Genomic DNA, 15,173 nt, shown 5'->3' with positions numbered 1-15,173 from the left:
GCACAGCTTCTCCTGTGATGTGTATGCCCCCAACATCTCCAATGTGATGTATATGCCCTAGCATCTCCAATTTGATGTGTATATCCCCAGGATCACCAATGTGATGTGTATGCACCCAGCGTCTCCAATGTGATGTATATGCTCCATTCCTTCCTGTGATGTATATACCCCTAGCATCTCCAATGTGATGTATATATCACAGAAGGGGCTGGGGCATACAGATCACAGGAGATGCTGGGGGCATACATATGACAGGAGGGGCTGGGGCATATATATCCCAAGAGGAGTTGGGGCACAAACATCACTGGTAGGCATAAACATGGCTGTGGGGCACACAAAGCATTGGGGGGGGGGCATGGACAGCAGCACTAGCACTGGGAACACATACATCACTCGGGAAACAAACATAACTAGGGGGCATGGACAGCACTAAGGGGACACAGATATCACTAGGGAGGCACAGACATCAGTGGGTGGCCAAAGACATTACTAGGGGGGCACAGACATCACTAGGGGGTACACAGCACTGGGAGTAGTACACAGCATTGGAGGTAACACAACACTGAGGGTGATACACAGCACTGGGGGGTTGTACACAGCACTGTGGGGGCTGCACACAGCACTGGGAGCTGCACACAGCACTGGAGGGAGCACACAGCACTGGAGAGCAATCACACAGTACTGGAGAGTGGGCACCCAGCACCGGAGGGCGGGCACCAGGCATACAGCACCGAAAGGCGGGCACACACCACTGGAAACTGAAAGCTGCTGTGTGAGGGAAGCGCAGAGTGCTAAACCCATCCACAAAGTAAGTCCTGAGCACACTGGCACTGGCAAGCGTGAGAACCGATTGGTAAGCGCAAGCAGATCGTGTGGGGATTTTAAAGGGCCAGTGGCCGGCCCAAGCACTGCCACTCCCCGGAATCTGCCTGGTTGCCGCAGAAAAGGTTCCCCACCTCTGCTCTAGCAACATGGAGGATATTATACAGCAGTGCTGTGTTGATCTGAACCTCTGATATGAGGTAAAATACTTGTTATAGGGATCTGCACAATGTTTTCCTGTCTGTCTCTGTCTGCTCCCCCACCTGCTACTCTCTCTTTATCCCTACTTCTCCGAGGATAATGGGCAGTTTCAGACGAGCAAGAAAAACCTGAGCTGCTTTTTCACTATGGATGGTGAGGTCAGGAGGTAGGGGGCTGGTAAAAAGTGGTGCATAAGGAGGGGAAGGAAACTGATTTCTCTGATAAGATACACAACAAAGCTTCTTATAATTGCCTGTACTATTGATTCATGCAAAATTCGTTGAAAGTACAGTTTTATTTTAAGGCATTTTTGAAGATGACATGCTCAATAAAAATCCTCAAAAAACTACCATTAGGCACCCCATACAAAGTGAACTAGTATCAGACGATCCCAATGATAATGACACTTTCAGCCAACAGTCTAATCTATATGCGCATGCCAGAAAATTGATTGCTGAGACACCTAAAGATCCAACTAGTGATTATTTGTTCATGAGATAAGTCACCGACATATCTGACAGCTGCTCACTCATAGAAAACACAGGAGTGAGCACCGCTGTGTATGGGAGAGATGGCTCAGATAGTAGCCGTAAGTCATCTAATGTGTACTGTGATGAAGGTGGGATTGGGAGGGCTTTAGTTTCAATTTGAGGTCCCTAACAACAACCCTCATGCTTTTGGTCGTAGTTGTCCACTCTTTATCAGCATATAAAGTCATTACAGCATATGTTGTATTTTACTGGTCAAACTATTCTAAATCTAATTTCTCAAATAAGTGGTACATTAGATGTTTGACAACTGATCACCTTCGTTGTGCTCAGGCTGGCCATATAAAAGGGGAGATACCAAAACTGCGGAAACCATTCTAACTTAGGTGTTTTCTACTATGGATAATAAAGGATAATAAAGGGGAAACTGAGGCGGAGGACCCCTCTATGAATATAAAAACAACCTCCAAACTTTGCTGGCAATAGTTTTCCAATTATTATAACAGATGATAGTTCTTCTTTTTGTATCATGGAAGAAAATGGTCAATAAGTCAATAAGAAATTCTATATACTTTGCCAAGGTCATTTTCACACCTCATGGACCCTAAAGGGGCCTACTGGTTCTCTCCCCATGATTTTTTTTCAATATTTGGGCTCCCAAAAGAAGGGGAGATATCATTGTTCTCAGTAGAGTTGGCCAATAACTTGGGTGCCACAGAAATCTTTGGCAATCTTGTGGAAAGCAACTCTCCCCCAATGTTTCTTCTTTGCCATTATTCAGAGTACAAGCATCTAAAGGCACATTCAGCAAGGAGAAATAGGCTGAGTATTGAATGAGGTCTACTTGGCATAGATGTGGTCATGCAAATAAAAATGTAATTACCACAGTCCCCCATCTCTCAGAAAACAATTTTGAGAAGTTAGCAAGTATGGGGTAAACCATAGCAGTCAATGTTTTCATAAAGCGAAGTGTTAAGTGGTTATTCCCAAAAAGCACATTATTCCCTTGCTCATGGTATTGGGGATAACTTGCGGCTTGCTAAGGGAATGACTGCTGGGACCTCCAGTGATCCCAAGTTCAGGGCTTTAAAACTCTGGGAATGGGCTATCAAGACCTGTCCTTAATATGGTAAAAGTGTACTACATTCCACTTACTTCCTACTTTTGGGAGTTTTCATTTATACCAGTCTACTATATACCAGGCTAAATATTAGAATACTGTTTTATTAGCCCTAAATTTATGTAAGGTGCAGCTTTCTCCCCTGATGATCCTTGATGATGAAACGAGTCGGGAGGTACACAGGGAAAAATGTAGGGTCATTCCCAATGAGTACCAGGTGTGGACTGCCCTTGTAAGGGCAGGAATTTCAGGGATATTGAGAGCTTGATAGGGTATAATAGGGCCTGTCCCCAACTTCACCTAGAAAGTACTGTTTAAAGGACACTAAATAAGGGACCCCACCTTCTGGACATGAATATTTGGGTGAGATTGTTCCTTGCCTGTCCTTATTGTACTTGAAATATGCATGAATATATTGATATAGTTTTCTGGATCACTGGCTAATGGGCTATATGAATTGTATACCTGATATTGCTGATATAACCCTAAATTGGACCACTAGATGTGTGAAATACGGTAGTACATGTAGTGGTTGCTGTCATTAGGTCCTCTATTTCAGTTGTATTTCACTACTGTCATTCATTCTTTGGACTGTGATTGTGTGTAAACAGCAATATATGTACACTTAACTAATCCATCAATGTGGGATTTTTCATGGTTATTTATTTCCTGTTTGGTCATGATTTTTCACATGTATATGTAATTATTTTAATTGTAATATTAAAGATTATGTTTTGATACTCCTACTGGTGCTTATAGAGAATTTGACAATAAGTGAGGGGCTCTGGAGATAATTGGATCACATTTCTTAGGTGCTTTGTTATAGAGTAGAAGTGTGGCAGTGCAGTTCAATCTATTGTCTGTTGGACTACCCAAGGTCTGCACTCGGCAAGTCCATAGACAATAGATGTAGTGAAGGCCGTACATGGTCACCTCCACTCCATTCATTTGGAAATGATCTCTACCGATAAAGGATAACTTGCCTTTTGGAGATATTTCTTTAAAGGTATTGCCCATTACAATGATATTGGGGACCTAATTTTAGTTTAAGTCATTAATATTAGATCGATGGGGATCGAACACCCCAAAAGAGCGGCTGTATACAGTATACATAGAGGAACACCATCACTCCATCACACTGTTTATATTATGTCGCTGCCAGAGTTGGTAACAGCTGATCATTGGGGTGCCACATATTGGACCACCATCAATCTGCTATTGATGACTTATCTTAAGTCATCAGTATCATAGTAATTGAAAACTCCTTTAAACATCGATTGAAAGCAATTAGCATAAGCAAGTCATGTGTTTCTTCAGTTATATACTGTATACCCTCATCCTGCTAGAATAAGGTGCCATGGATTTTATTCTATGGTACTGTGGTGTAGTATAAGTGCTTGAAGGATGAAGTAAGTTTTATGTCTGTATCTGGCAGCCTCTTGTATCTTCTCAATCAGAGGAGTAATCTTTAACACTACCCCACCCACCAGGTGTCATTTATAACGCTGGTGTATTCTTCTGTGGTTGAGGGGCTTTTGGGCGTCCCAGGCATTAGATCTGTGTGTGACTTCTATAGCTATGCCCTATGCTCAATGGTGGAAATTTATAGAAAAATCTTTCGGAGGTCCTGGTTTTCAGATGAGAAGGTCAATCAACATAATATGACAAGGCGCTGATAACATAGGGGCATTAAAGAGACTATACATATAGATAATTATTGATGTAGTAGCCATTTACAATCAAGAAGACAGCGCAGGTCAAGGAAGAGAAAACATTGACACACATATTATAAAAAAGAATAAACTAAACTACATGCAGATAAGTAGGCTCATTAAACAGACAGGCTAAAGGTCCATTGACATTGCATGATTATCCAGAAAGATAATCTTGCAGTCTAAACAGGCTGCCATTAACCCGTTGAACAAGCAAAACGCTTGTTTGCCAGGTAAAATGGTGTTTTGGGCTGCACATAAGATCAACGTTCTCCGCACATCATCATTCATTGTAAACTGGACTCATATTACCGGGAAATATGGCAACCTTTCCACCAAGACTATTACAGGCGGCTATTGAATGACCGTCAACCAGCAAGCATTGCACGGTGTAAACGAACTGTTAGGTTAGTTTACCCTTGAATGTCTGCACACGTAATTCAAAATCACATATGCCATATGCCGAGCTATGTCTGTCTGAAATTTGATGTATACATCATGTAAGTACACCAATGTTTGGACAAATGTTTGTTTCTTTGTTTGTTTTACACATATACTTTTTTACTATTGCTTTCTCAACTTGCGTTCAATAGCAAAGGAATATACTGTACTTTTTAGACATATTGAAACATACTTCAGTACATCTCACACTGAGAATAATGATGAAAAAAATATATTCACTTGTTTCATATGTTTTTTAGAGGACCCAAAAAACATGGTCACATTTTTTTGTACAGCTAAAAAAATGCAATTAAGGCATAAACCTGAGAAAACTTGGTCAAAGTAATATTCCTTTCACTACATCTTTCCATTTTAGTCTATGGAGATACTGCAACATATATCTGAGTACAGGTTTTTTTTTGCAATTTCACCGAATACGTCAAGTGGATTGCACTGTATAAATGTGAACCTAGCCTAAACTGTACACAGGATAAAGACACAGGGAAAGTCAAAGAGAAAATCAACACAAATGCAGGGAAAGTTCATAGAATAATATCAACCTTTTCAATGGCAACCAAGGTAGGTGCAAATTTCACTCAGCCCAGATTGAAAACGTTAGAGACACTGAGAAGGAGGAAAAATTATTAGAGACTAATACATGTTAGGCCATGTCTCTTCCATTCCTCGTTGATGTGTGACTAGGCATCAGGACTTCTTCATCAAAAAGAGCAACCCTGTGTCACTCACAAGAGGTCTTGCAGGTAAATTGCTTTCCCGGAGGTTTTACAAGGTTTCAGCTCCTCCAGGAAATTTTGTCATATCCACTAGGAGACTAAAGGTGGCTTTACACACTGCAACATCGCAAACGACATCGCTGTAACGTCACCGGTTTTGTGACGTTATAGCGACCTCCCCAGCGACATTGCAGTATGTGAAAGACATCAGCGACCTGGCCCCTGCTGTGAAGTTGCTGATCGCAACAAATCGTTCAGGACCATTCTTTGGTCCTTTGTTTCCCGCTGTGCGCAAAGTCTCAGTGTGTAAAGGGGACTTTACAGCGACTTCGTTAGCGACTTCCTTTCAAAAAGCTGCTTTACAACGTCCCCAATGACTAGCGAGGTCGTTCTGCAGGTCCAGATCGCTGATCCCTGTTTGACAGCTCACCAGAGACTTTGTAGCGATCCCGGCCAGGTTGGGGTCGCTGGTGGGATCGCTAGAAAGTCTCAGTGTGTAAAGGGGCCTTAAGACTCAGACTTTAAGAAGGGTCCCTTTTTCTGAGAATCTCTTAGACATTCCTGGAGATTTGTTGGGTATAGAACAGGTCTCAATCCCCACTGATCTATAAGGTATCATCAATCCTGTGGACATCCTGGGGATAGGTGAAAATGTATCTTCACTGGCCAATCCCTGGCTTTGCATGACCAAAAGCCCTTGTTGCAACTGTAGCCAATTGAATACTATTTTTGTAAAAACAAATACCCTTATTCACCCTAACACAGGGTTGTGGCCAAACATGAACAAGATGTGTGAGCCACAATTCTGTGACTTATCCAAAAATCATTTCAGAAGCACCACCTGAGATAGGCCTAGATTCATCTAGACTGGAGATTTTCACACCAGTCTTGATGAGGTGTCGTGATGGAGAGAAACACTAGTCCTGATACATTAAGTAGCGCATCCTGAGTCAGGAGCAGCGGGAAAAGTGGCATGCACCTCTGTGCACTTTGCAACAAATCTTAAGCGGGCTTTACACGCTACCAGATTGCTACAGCGATCTCGTTGGGGTCACGGATTTTGTGACACACATCCGGCCGCTGTAGCGATGCCATTGCGTGTGACACCTATGAGCGATTTTGCATCGTCGCAAAAACGTGGCAAAATCGCTCATCGGCGACATGGGGGTCCATTCTCAAATATCGTTACTGCAGCAGTAACGAAGTTCCTCATTCCTGCAGCAGCACACATCGCTCCGTGTGACACCGCAGGAATGAAGAAGCTCTCCTTACCTGCCTCCCGGCCACAATGCGGAAGGAAGGAGGTGGGTGGGATGTTTGTCCCGCTCATCTCCACCCCTCCGCTTCTATTGGGCGGTGGTTCAGTGACGCTGCTGTGACGCTGCTGTGACGCTGCTGTGACATTGCTGTGACGCTGAACAAACCGCCCTCTTAGAAAGGAGGCGGTTCGCCGGTCACAGCGACGTCTCGGGGAAGGTAAGTAGTGTGATGGGTCCGGGCGATGTGGTTCGACATGGGCAGAGATTTGCGGGTACGCACGATGGGGGCGGGTACGCATGATGGTGATATCGGTACCGATATCGCAGTGTGTAAAGCGGCCTTTACTCCAGTCAGAAACGTAAAGAACAGTTCATCATGATTTAGATAACCTCCTTTCCCGCCCCAACAGTTTTGACAGAGCTGGGATATAATGAAGAAAAATCGCCAAAAGTTGCAACATTTTTGTAGGACTTTAAGTTGCCCAAAAAAATTGAAATTCATCATAGCTATAAACGCCTTTTTTCTGGCGCAAAAACAGTGACGAACTAGAGAATAGCTCTTACCCTAAAGGAGAAACTTGTAGGTCCTCAGGTCAAATCTAATCTGCAACATGACTTTAAACATTAAAAAATATTAGGTGCCACTATATCATACGGCTCCATTATCTGGAGCCAAGAAACCAAATCCACCTAAATGGAGATTGTTTCCTCCTGCTGCTCTTGTTCTTTCTAAATGTCAAAAATGTTTTGGTAGCCTGGCTTTCTATGATATTTGGCCTTAAATGTGGGAACTTAAATGATAGGATTTAGCAGGACAACTCCTATGGGCACAAGCACTAAGGCCATGTGCCCACGGGAGCTTTTTGCTGCGGAGTTTGCCGCGGAAAACCTGTGAATTTTTCTGGATTTTCCAGATAAATCCGCAGGTTCTAGCACGTACAGGCACTCCCCATGTTACCCTATGGGACATGGGGAGTGTCTGTGTCCAGGCTGCGGAAAGTGTGGCTGCGGAATCTCCTGCGGAGATCCCTCAGCTGCACCTAAGGCCATGTGCCCACGGGAGCTTTTTGCTGCGGAGTTTGCCGCGGAAAACCTGCGGATTTTTCTGGATTTTCCAGATAAATCCGCAGGTTCTAGCATGTACAGGCACTCCCCATGTTACCCTATGGGACATGGGGAGTGTCTGTGTCCACGCTGCGGAAAGTGCGGCTGCGAAATCTCCTGCGGAGATCCCTCAGCCGCACCTAACTGCATGTCAATTATTCATGCGGATTTACTTGCGGAGATCCCGGCTCTCCGCTATGGAGATAGAGGCCGGGACGTTCGCAGGTAAATCGCGTGAAAGTCCGCATGTTTCCCGCAGCTATTCTGCTGGAAACTCGCAGCTAAAAATAGCTGCGGATGCCAGCAGGCAGCTGCGGGAAACATGCGGCCGTACCTGCGAATATATCCGCAGGTACGAGCGCCCATGGGCACATGGCCTAGGCAGCATTGCCCCATAATATATTGGCACAATATACAAAGAACGGGTAATAAATAATGCTCATCACAATACGGTCCTTAATGGATAACCCTACCACAATCTCAAAAGTGCTCTGCAATTAGTACAATACATTTTATTTAAGTAACTCTCTGTTTCTGCACTAAACTGCGTGCAATGAAAAGTTTTTAGTAAAATTTATGTGAAAAGTGAAAAGACATGCTTGCATCTGCAAAGAAGATATCCTAAAGATTTACTTGAGGGGCCTCCAAACTGAAGATCTGAAATTGGCCAAAGATGACAGATTGTAAATTTGATATGATTAAGCCGAGGGCAAGGTGAAAGAAAGTGACTGTATTACCTTCTAAAGCAAAGAGGAATTTGCCTCTCCCAGTTTCTAGCCCAACACATAACAAACCGCCCAAGGGCTTCATACATTCTAAAAGAATGGTCTGAATCTACCAGGGGAGGTGTTTAACAGGTGTTGACCATGCAAAATTTAGGCTTTTTTTCTTTCTCTAAGAGGATGATCCTTTTGAAACTGAAACACCCCTGACATGCAGTATAAATAGAGTGTGAAGACCTCAGTCTTTATCCACACTTCTTATTCTATACAGATTGCCCAGGTTAGCTCCAACAGCAGTCCAGCCACCATGTCCTTTCGTGCAAGCTCCGCATCATCCTATCAAGTTTCAAGTTCATCTGGGGGCTATGGAGGTGGCTACGGTGGTGGCAGCTATGGAGGAGGCTTTGGTGGAGGCTATGGTGGTGGATCCGGTGGAGCATTCTCCTTGAGCTCTGCTGCTGGATCCGGTGGTGGGTTCTCTGCTGGCGGGTTTTCTGCTGGTGGATTCTCTGCTGGTGGCTTTGGTGGTGGAGGAGCTGGTGGCTTGGGTTCATTTGGTGGAAGCGAGAAGCAAACCATGCAAAACCTCAATGACCGTCTGGCTTCCTACTTGGAAAAAGTTAGAGCACTTGAGGCTGCCAATGCTGAGCTGGAATTGAAGATCCGAGAATGGTACGAGAAACAAGTTGGTACTGGAGTAGGTGCAGCTTCCAAAGACTACAGCAAGTACTATGATACCATCAATGACTTGAGGAGCAAGGTAAATATTTTTCTGAGATTTAAACAACAATTTAAGTAATTGGCCTGTACTATCAAACTGAAATTCATTAATTTTGGAAGCAATAAACCCGAAATCCTTAGTAGATGAAGTTACTGCTGCACTATAACTAATCAGAAGATTAACTTAATATAAAAAATACAGTTTGCAGAGAAGCACATTTCTATGTTCTGAGATGACAGCCATGCTTGCATATTTCTTTCTTGAATGTTGTCTATATAAACAGTCTCTTTCACTGACTCATTGTGTTAAGTGCACCCTTCTGTCCTGCAGAACATTTCCCACATGCATTAACAATCCTTATATTGTTAACCAGTAACCCTAGAACAATCTTAATGTACGTTCTTTTCTTTTGTTTTTTCCCCCTAGATCTTGGCTGCCACCATTGATAACTCCCGTATTGTCCTTCAAATCGACAATGCAAGGCTGGCTGCTGATGACTTCAGGCTGAAGTAAGATCAAGTATCAACTTAGGGTACCTTCACACTTTAGCGATGCAGCAGCAATCCGACCAGCGATCTGACCTGGTCAGGATCGCTGCTGCATCGCTACATGGTCGCTGGTGAGCTGTCAAACAGGCAGATCTCACCAGCAACCAGTGAACAGCCCCCAGCCAGCAGCGACGTGCAAGCGACGCTGCGCTTGCACGGAGCTGGCGTCTGGAAGCTGGAAGTCTGGAAGTATGGTTACCCGATGTTTACATTAGTTACCAGCGCACACCGCTTAGCTGTGTGTGCAGGGAGCAGGGAGCCGCCCACACTGAGCGCTGGCTCCTTGCTCTCCTAGCTACAGTACACATTGGGTTAATTAACCCGATGTGTAATGCAGCTACATGTGCAGAGAGCAGGGAGCCGCGCACACTGCTTAGCGCTGGCTCCTTGCTCTCCTAGCTACAGTACACATCGGGTTAATTAACCCGATGTGTACAGCAGCTACATGTGCAGAGAGCCGGAGCCGGCAGCACAGGCAGCGTGAGAGCTGCGGAGGCTGGTAACTAAGGTAAATATCGGGTAACCACCTTGGTTACCCGATGTTTATCTTAGTTACCAGCCTCCGCAGCTGCCAGATGCCGGCTCCTGCTCCCTGCTCGCTTCATTTGTCGATCTCTCGCTGTCACACACAGCGATCTGTGTGTCACAGCGGGAGAGCGCCTTTGAAGAAAACGAACCAGGGCTGTGTGTAACGAGCAGCGATCTCACAGCAGGGGCCAGATCGCTGCTCAGTGTCACACACAGCGAGATCGCTAATGAGGTCACTGCTGCGTCACAAAAAGCGTGACTCAGCAGCGATCTCGGCAGCGAGCTCGCTGTGTGTGAAGCACCTCTTAGTGTAATTGATGACACCTGTATAGATAATGTCTAGTTAAAAAGTCTTTAGGCATTTCCAATAAATAATTTATGAGCCATGCAGCTTGCCAAGGCTTTAATATCTTCAAGCTATTGCTCATCACTAAAAAGCATAGGCAATGGTTGACAATGCTGGATCTCTTCTCATGGAGTTGTAGCTTCAAAAAAGACTCAAAGAACATGAAATGGGAATCCAGTTCTTAAACGTACGATGTCTTCTTTCATTTTATTGAAATAGAGTGCATCATACAGCAAACAGTGAATGTTACTCATGCGCTCACTGTTTGCTGCATGATCCACTGTATTTGAATTAAACAAAGAAGAAATCGTATGTTTAAGAGCCGGATTCCCATTTCATTTTCTTTCGATTGTGTTGGCTATGGCAAAGCTGAACTCCGAGGTCCATATCAATGAGGGACGGATAATCTGGTGAGCTGGACATTATACAAATTTTTGAAAAAAGATGGGTGGCTCCATATTACTAGAAAGTCACAAGACCCTTTAGTCATGGCTGCCAGTTAGAGTTAGATGGCAGCCAGGACAAAGCACTGTATTAAAGACTAACCTGGTATTTATGGTGTGACCTTCCAACACAATTTGACACATGTACAGCCATGTGTTCATACATGGAAAAGTTCTTTTATGGGGCAAGCCCAATATGGAAGAGCTTGCTTGGAGGGGGGGTTATATCAAAATGTCTGACTATTACCTCTAGTTCATACTGTACTCTATAGTGGTTGGAAGGCTAATGGAAGTCATTGCATTATTTGCTACATGGTCCTTTTTCTTATATTGCATATATTAAATGTCTTGTTTCATTATGCAAGGTATGAGAATGAACTGGCTCTCCGCCAGAGTGTAGAGGCTGACATAAATGGACTCCGCAGAGTCTTGGATGAATTGACCCTGTCCAGAGGAGACTTGGAGATCCAGATTGAGAGCCTGTCTGAAGAGCTGGCCTACCTGAAGAAGAACCATGAGGAGGTAGGCATCACTTCAGAAGATATATTCCTTCATAAGTGATAAGCAAATATACAGATTACAATTGAAACATTATATTTATAATTTGATCAACCATGATATTATGGAAATATCATACAAATGGATCACATATCTATATATCTCCTACTGAGTATTTCTTGAGAAATTATTCTCTTCAGCCTATGAACACATAACCTGAGCTTCGTTACTCACCCCATTTCCAAACCTATAACCAGGCTCCTTATTAACCAGGTGCCATTCATAATACTGGTGTCTTCTAACATAGCAGAGAGACTTCTAGGCCTACTCTAACACCAAGGCCTGGGCGTAATTTATGTCTTGGCACACCTTATAGTTACACACCTGCCTCAAAGACTAAATTTGCCAAGCTGGGATTACATTACATATACATTAACCCTAATTTCTTATATCTTAATGAACAGGAAATGCAGATTGCCAAGAGCAGCGCTGCCGGAACAGTGAACGTAGAGATGGATGCTGCACCAGGTGTGGATCTCACCAAACTTCTGAATGACATGAGAGGAGACTATGAAGCATTGGCAGAAAAGAACCGCAGAGATGCAGAGGCATGGTTCAACTCAAAGGTGAGTAGGATTTATGCAGTTAACTTTGAGGTACAGTTGCACTTTCTAAGAAACTAATATAAAATATATTGACTAATTCCAGAGCAATGAACTAAAGAAGGAAATTTCAGCTGGTGTGGAACAGGTGCAGACAAGCAAGACAGAAATTTCTGATCTCAGACGTACCCTCCAAGGTCTGGAGATTGAACTCCAGTCACAGTTGGCAATGGTAAGTCAATAAATTCAGTGCAGAATACAAAATATATCAATAATACCAATATAATAACATCTATTAAAGTGAAAGTTCTCCAAAAGACCACTCTTGAATAAACCAATGTAAATACTTTTAAGCCCAAAAAAGACAAAAGTATTCTAGGAGTTATACCATTATACTACCGTACATTGAGTTTTCTGGCTAGCACGATACCACAACTTAATTTTTATTGTACATCTTTGAAAAACCAACACCTTTCTGGATCAATCCTATAATATTCTATACATATTCACTATTTTCCTGTTGAAGACCATTTATTTAATGCAATTTTGAAGATCATCTCCATAATATTTCATAGTATTTAAATTAACATTGTGAACATGACTACATCTAGACTAGAGAATATGGTTAAGAAACAGTTAATTTTTGTCTCATTGCTATATGATGGTAAATGTGTAATATCTCAATTGTAGAAAAAATCCCTTGAAGACACCCTGGCTGAGACTGAGGGCCGCTATGGAGTACAACTTCAACAGCTCCAGCTTGTTATTAGCGGAATTGAGGAACAATTGATCCAGATCAGAGCAGATATGGAGCGACAGAGCCAGGAGTACAGAGAACTTCTTGATATTAAGACCAGATTGGAAATGGAAATTGAAACATACCGTCGCCTGCTGGAAGGAGAACTGGGGTAAGCATGAGTGATCCATAACTGTGAAAAGACATGAAGGGGGCCATATGTGTATATTTAAACCAAGAATATTGGGCTAAAAATGGTCTAATACAGTACTTATTAGTTATTAGTCAACTACAACACTTCATCTTCAAAGGCCAGCTGTTGAATCTTTGATTGCATACTTGATTTCATGTTTCCTCAAGGTCTAAATTATAAATGTTTCATCCCACAGTCAATTCTCCCAGTCTTCAGGAAGCAAGTCTTCATCATCCTCAGCGTCATCATCAATGGTTTCGAGCTCACATGGTTCAAGTTCTCAGGTTTCAAAGTCACAGACATCTTCTGTTGACTCCAAAAAAGGTAAGTTGATGGTCAAAATAAAATACCCAAGTTGCTGAGTAACCTAAAATAAAATGTTTAAAAAAACACTAAACGGTGACTAAAACAATGATCCCTGAATGTTATATATACATTTATGTGTGTGTGTATATACTGTGTATGCATATATATATATATATATATATATATATATATCTACCGTATATGTTCTCACTTTTGCTTGGGGCTAGATCAGCTGTGTGGCAGTAGTGGGTCCAAAGTTTATATCTAGTTAGGGCTTTACAATGAGTAAGGGTACCATCACACTTTAGCGATGCTCCAGCAATCCCTGGTCAGGATAGCTGGTGCTTCACTACATGGTGGCTGGTGAGCTGTCAATCAGCCAGATCTCACCAGGGACCAGTGACCAGCCTCCAGCGACGTGTGGAAGCGATGCTGCGCTTGGTAACTAAGGTAAATATCGGGTAACCAAGCGCTTGGTTACCCGATATTTACCTTGGTTACCAGCGCACACCACTTAGCGCTGGCTCCCTGCACTCCTAGCCAGAGTACACATCGGGTTAATAAGCAAACCGCTTTGCTTATTTACCCGATGTGTACTCCGGCTACTTGTGCAGGGAGCAGGGAGCCAGCACTGGCAGCCTGAGAGCGGCGGACGCTAGTAACCAAGTTAAATATCGGGTAACCAAGCGAAGGGCTCCCTGCTCCCTGCACATTCAGATCGTTGCACTCTCGCTGTCAAACACAGCGATGTGTGCTTCACAGCGGGAGAGCAACATCCAAAAAATGAACCAGCACTGTGTGTCACACACAGCGAGATCGCTAATGAGGTCACTGGTGCGTCACAAAAACCGTGACTCAGCAGCGATCTAGCTAGCGATCTAGCTATGTGAGAAGTACCCCTAAGAGAAAATAAATTATAAATCAACTGAGCATTTGGGTATTAGGAAAGCAACCAAAGGTCCTTGCCCAACACAAAGCCTATAGCACTTGAGTGGCCGAGTGCAGGGTCTTCAAAACATGGTAGATAAGAGTGAGATAAATTCTCCAGAAAACCATTATGTTAGCCAAAGTCAAAAGAATTACATGTACATAATTGATAAAGTCACCATGATGGGGGCCCGTACACCTCTGATAATGTGAATATTATTTTAGACCCAACAAAAACGAGGAAGGTGAAGACCATTGTGGAAGAAGTCGTGAATGGAAAGGTTGTTTCATCCAGATTTGAAGAGATTGAAGAAAAGGTGAACTAAGGAACTAAAGAGAGAAAACAAAAAGAGAGAAAACAAGTTGTGAACAGAAGAGAGTGGTGTCGGATTGTGGGATACTTCAGCAATTCTGCTCTTTGAAATGAATTAAGTTGTTCTCCTTTGTGATTCAATAAAACCTTTTCTGCATCTTACCTGACTTGTAATGGATATTTTTGAAAGCCCTAGGTTATGTATAAACTCCAAAGCAGAAGCCAGTTTAGTAAAACATGTCAGAAACAGAATGAAAGAAATGCATGAGACACCAATAGACCTTTAAGATTGGTATCATATAGGTCATAGGTCTATATCTGTACAGTGTGGTTTAAAAGTTATTATACAACAATAATTGAGAGGTTCCCGTTTTATTACTAATATTTCTTGTGGTATAACTTGATTTAG

The 15,173-nt window shown here is 43.0% G+C and overlaps 1 protein-coding gene across 3 annotated transcripts; it reads left to right on the top strand.

Annotated features, from left to right (window-relative positions):
- Window positions 1-959: 959 nt before the first annotated feature.
- On the top strand, window positions 960-14,906 carry LOC142311612 (keratin, type I cytoskeletal 47 kDa-like). Of its 3 annotated transcripts, XM_075350173.1 has the most exons (9): window positions 960-1,022; window positions 8,875-9,363; window positions 9,751-9,833; window positions 11,555-11,711; window positions 12,152-12,313; window positions 12,396-12,521; window positions 12,980-13,197; window positions 13,415-13,542; window positions 14,677-14,906. In XM_075350173.1, the coding sequence occupies exons 2-9, from the start codon at window positions 8,911-8,913 to the stop codon at window positions 14,775-14,777; spliced, it is 1,428 nt and encodes a 475-aa protein (XP_075206288.1). In that variant the 5' UTR covers window positions 960-1,022; window positions 8,875-8,910; the 3' UTR covers window positions 14,778-14,906. The 3 variants fall into 3 exon arrangements, with proteins under 3 accessions (XP_075206288.1, XP_075206289.1, XP_075206290.1); XM_075350174.1 differs by lacking the exon at window positions 960-1,022 and having other exon boundaries at window positions 8,857-9,363; XM_075350175.1 differs by lacking the exons at window positions 960-1,022; window positions 8,875-9,363; window positions 9,751-9,833 and adding an exon at window positions 11,056-11,156 and having other exon boundaries at window positions 14,677-14,893.
- Window positions 14,907-15,173: the final 267 nt, after the last annotated feature.

Source organism: Anomaloglossus baeobatrachus, chromosome 5, assembly GCF_048569485.1.
Source record: "Anomaloglossus baeobatrachus isolate aAnoBae1 chromosome 5, aAnoBae1.hap1, whole genome shotgun sequence".
Taxonomy (NCBI): domain Eukaryota; kingdom Metazoa; phylum Chordata; class Amphibia; order Anura; family Aromobatidae; genus Anomaloglossus; species Anomaloglossus baeobatrachus.
Note: the sequence above shows the minus strand (reverse complement) of the source record. Positions and strands in the feature narration are given on the sequence as shown.

Coding starts and splice junctions, on each gene's coding strand:
- LOC142311612 (XM_075350173.1), top strand. CDS start 8,911: ATGTCCTTTCGTGCAAGCTCCGCATCATCCTATCAAGTTTCAAGTTCA. Junction 9,364..9,750: donor TCAATGACTTGAGGAGCAAG/GTAAATATTTTT, acceptor TTTTCCCCCTAG/ATCTTGGCTGCCACCATTGA. Junction 9,834..11,554: donor GCTGATGACTTCAGGCTGAA/GTAAGATCAAGT, acceptor TCATTATGCAAG/GTATGAGAATGAACTGGCTC.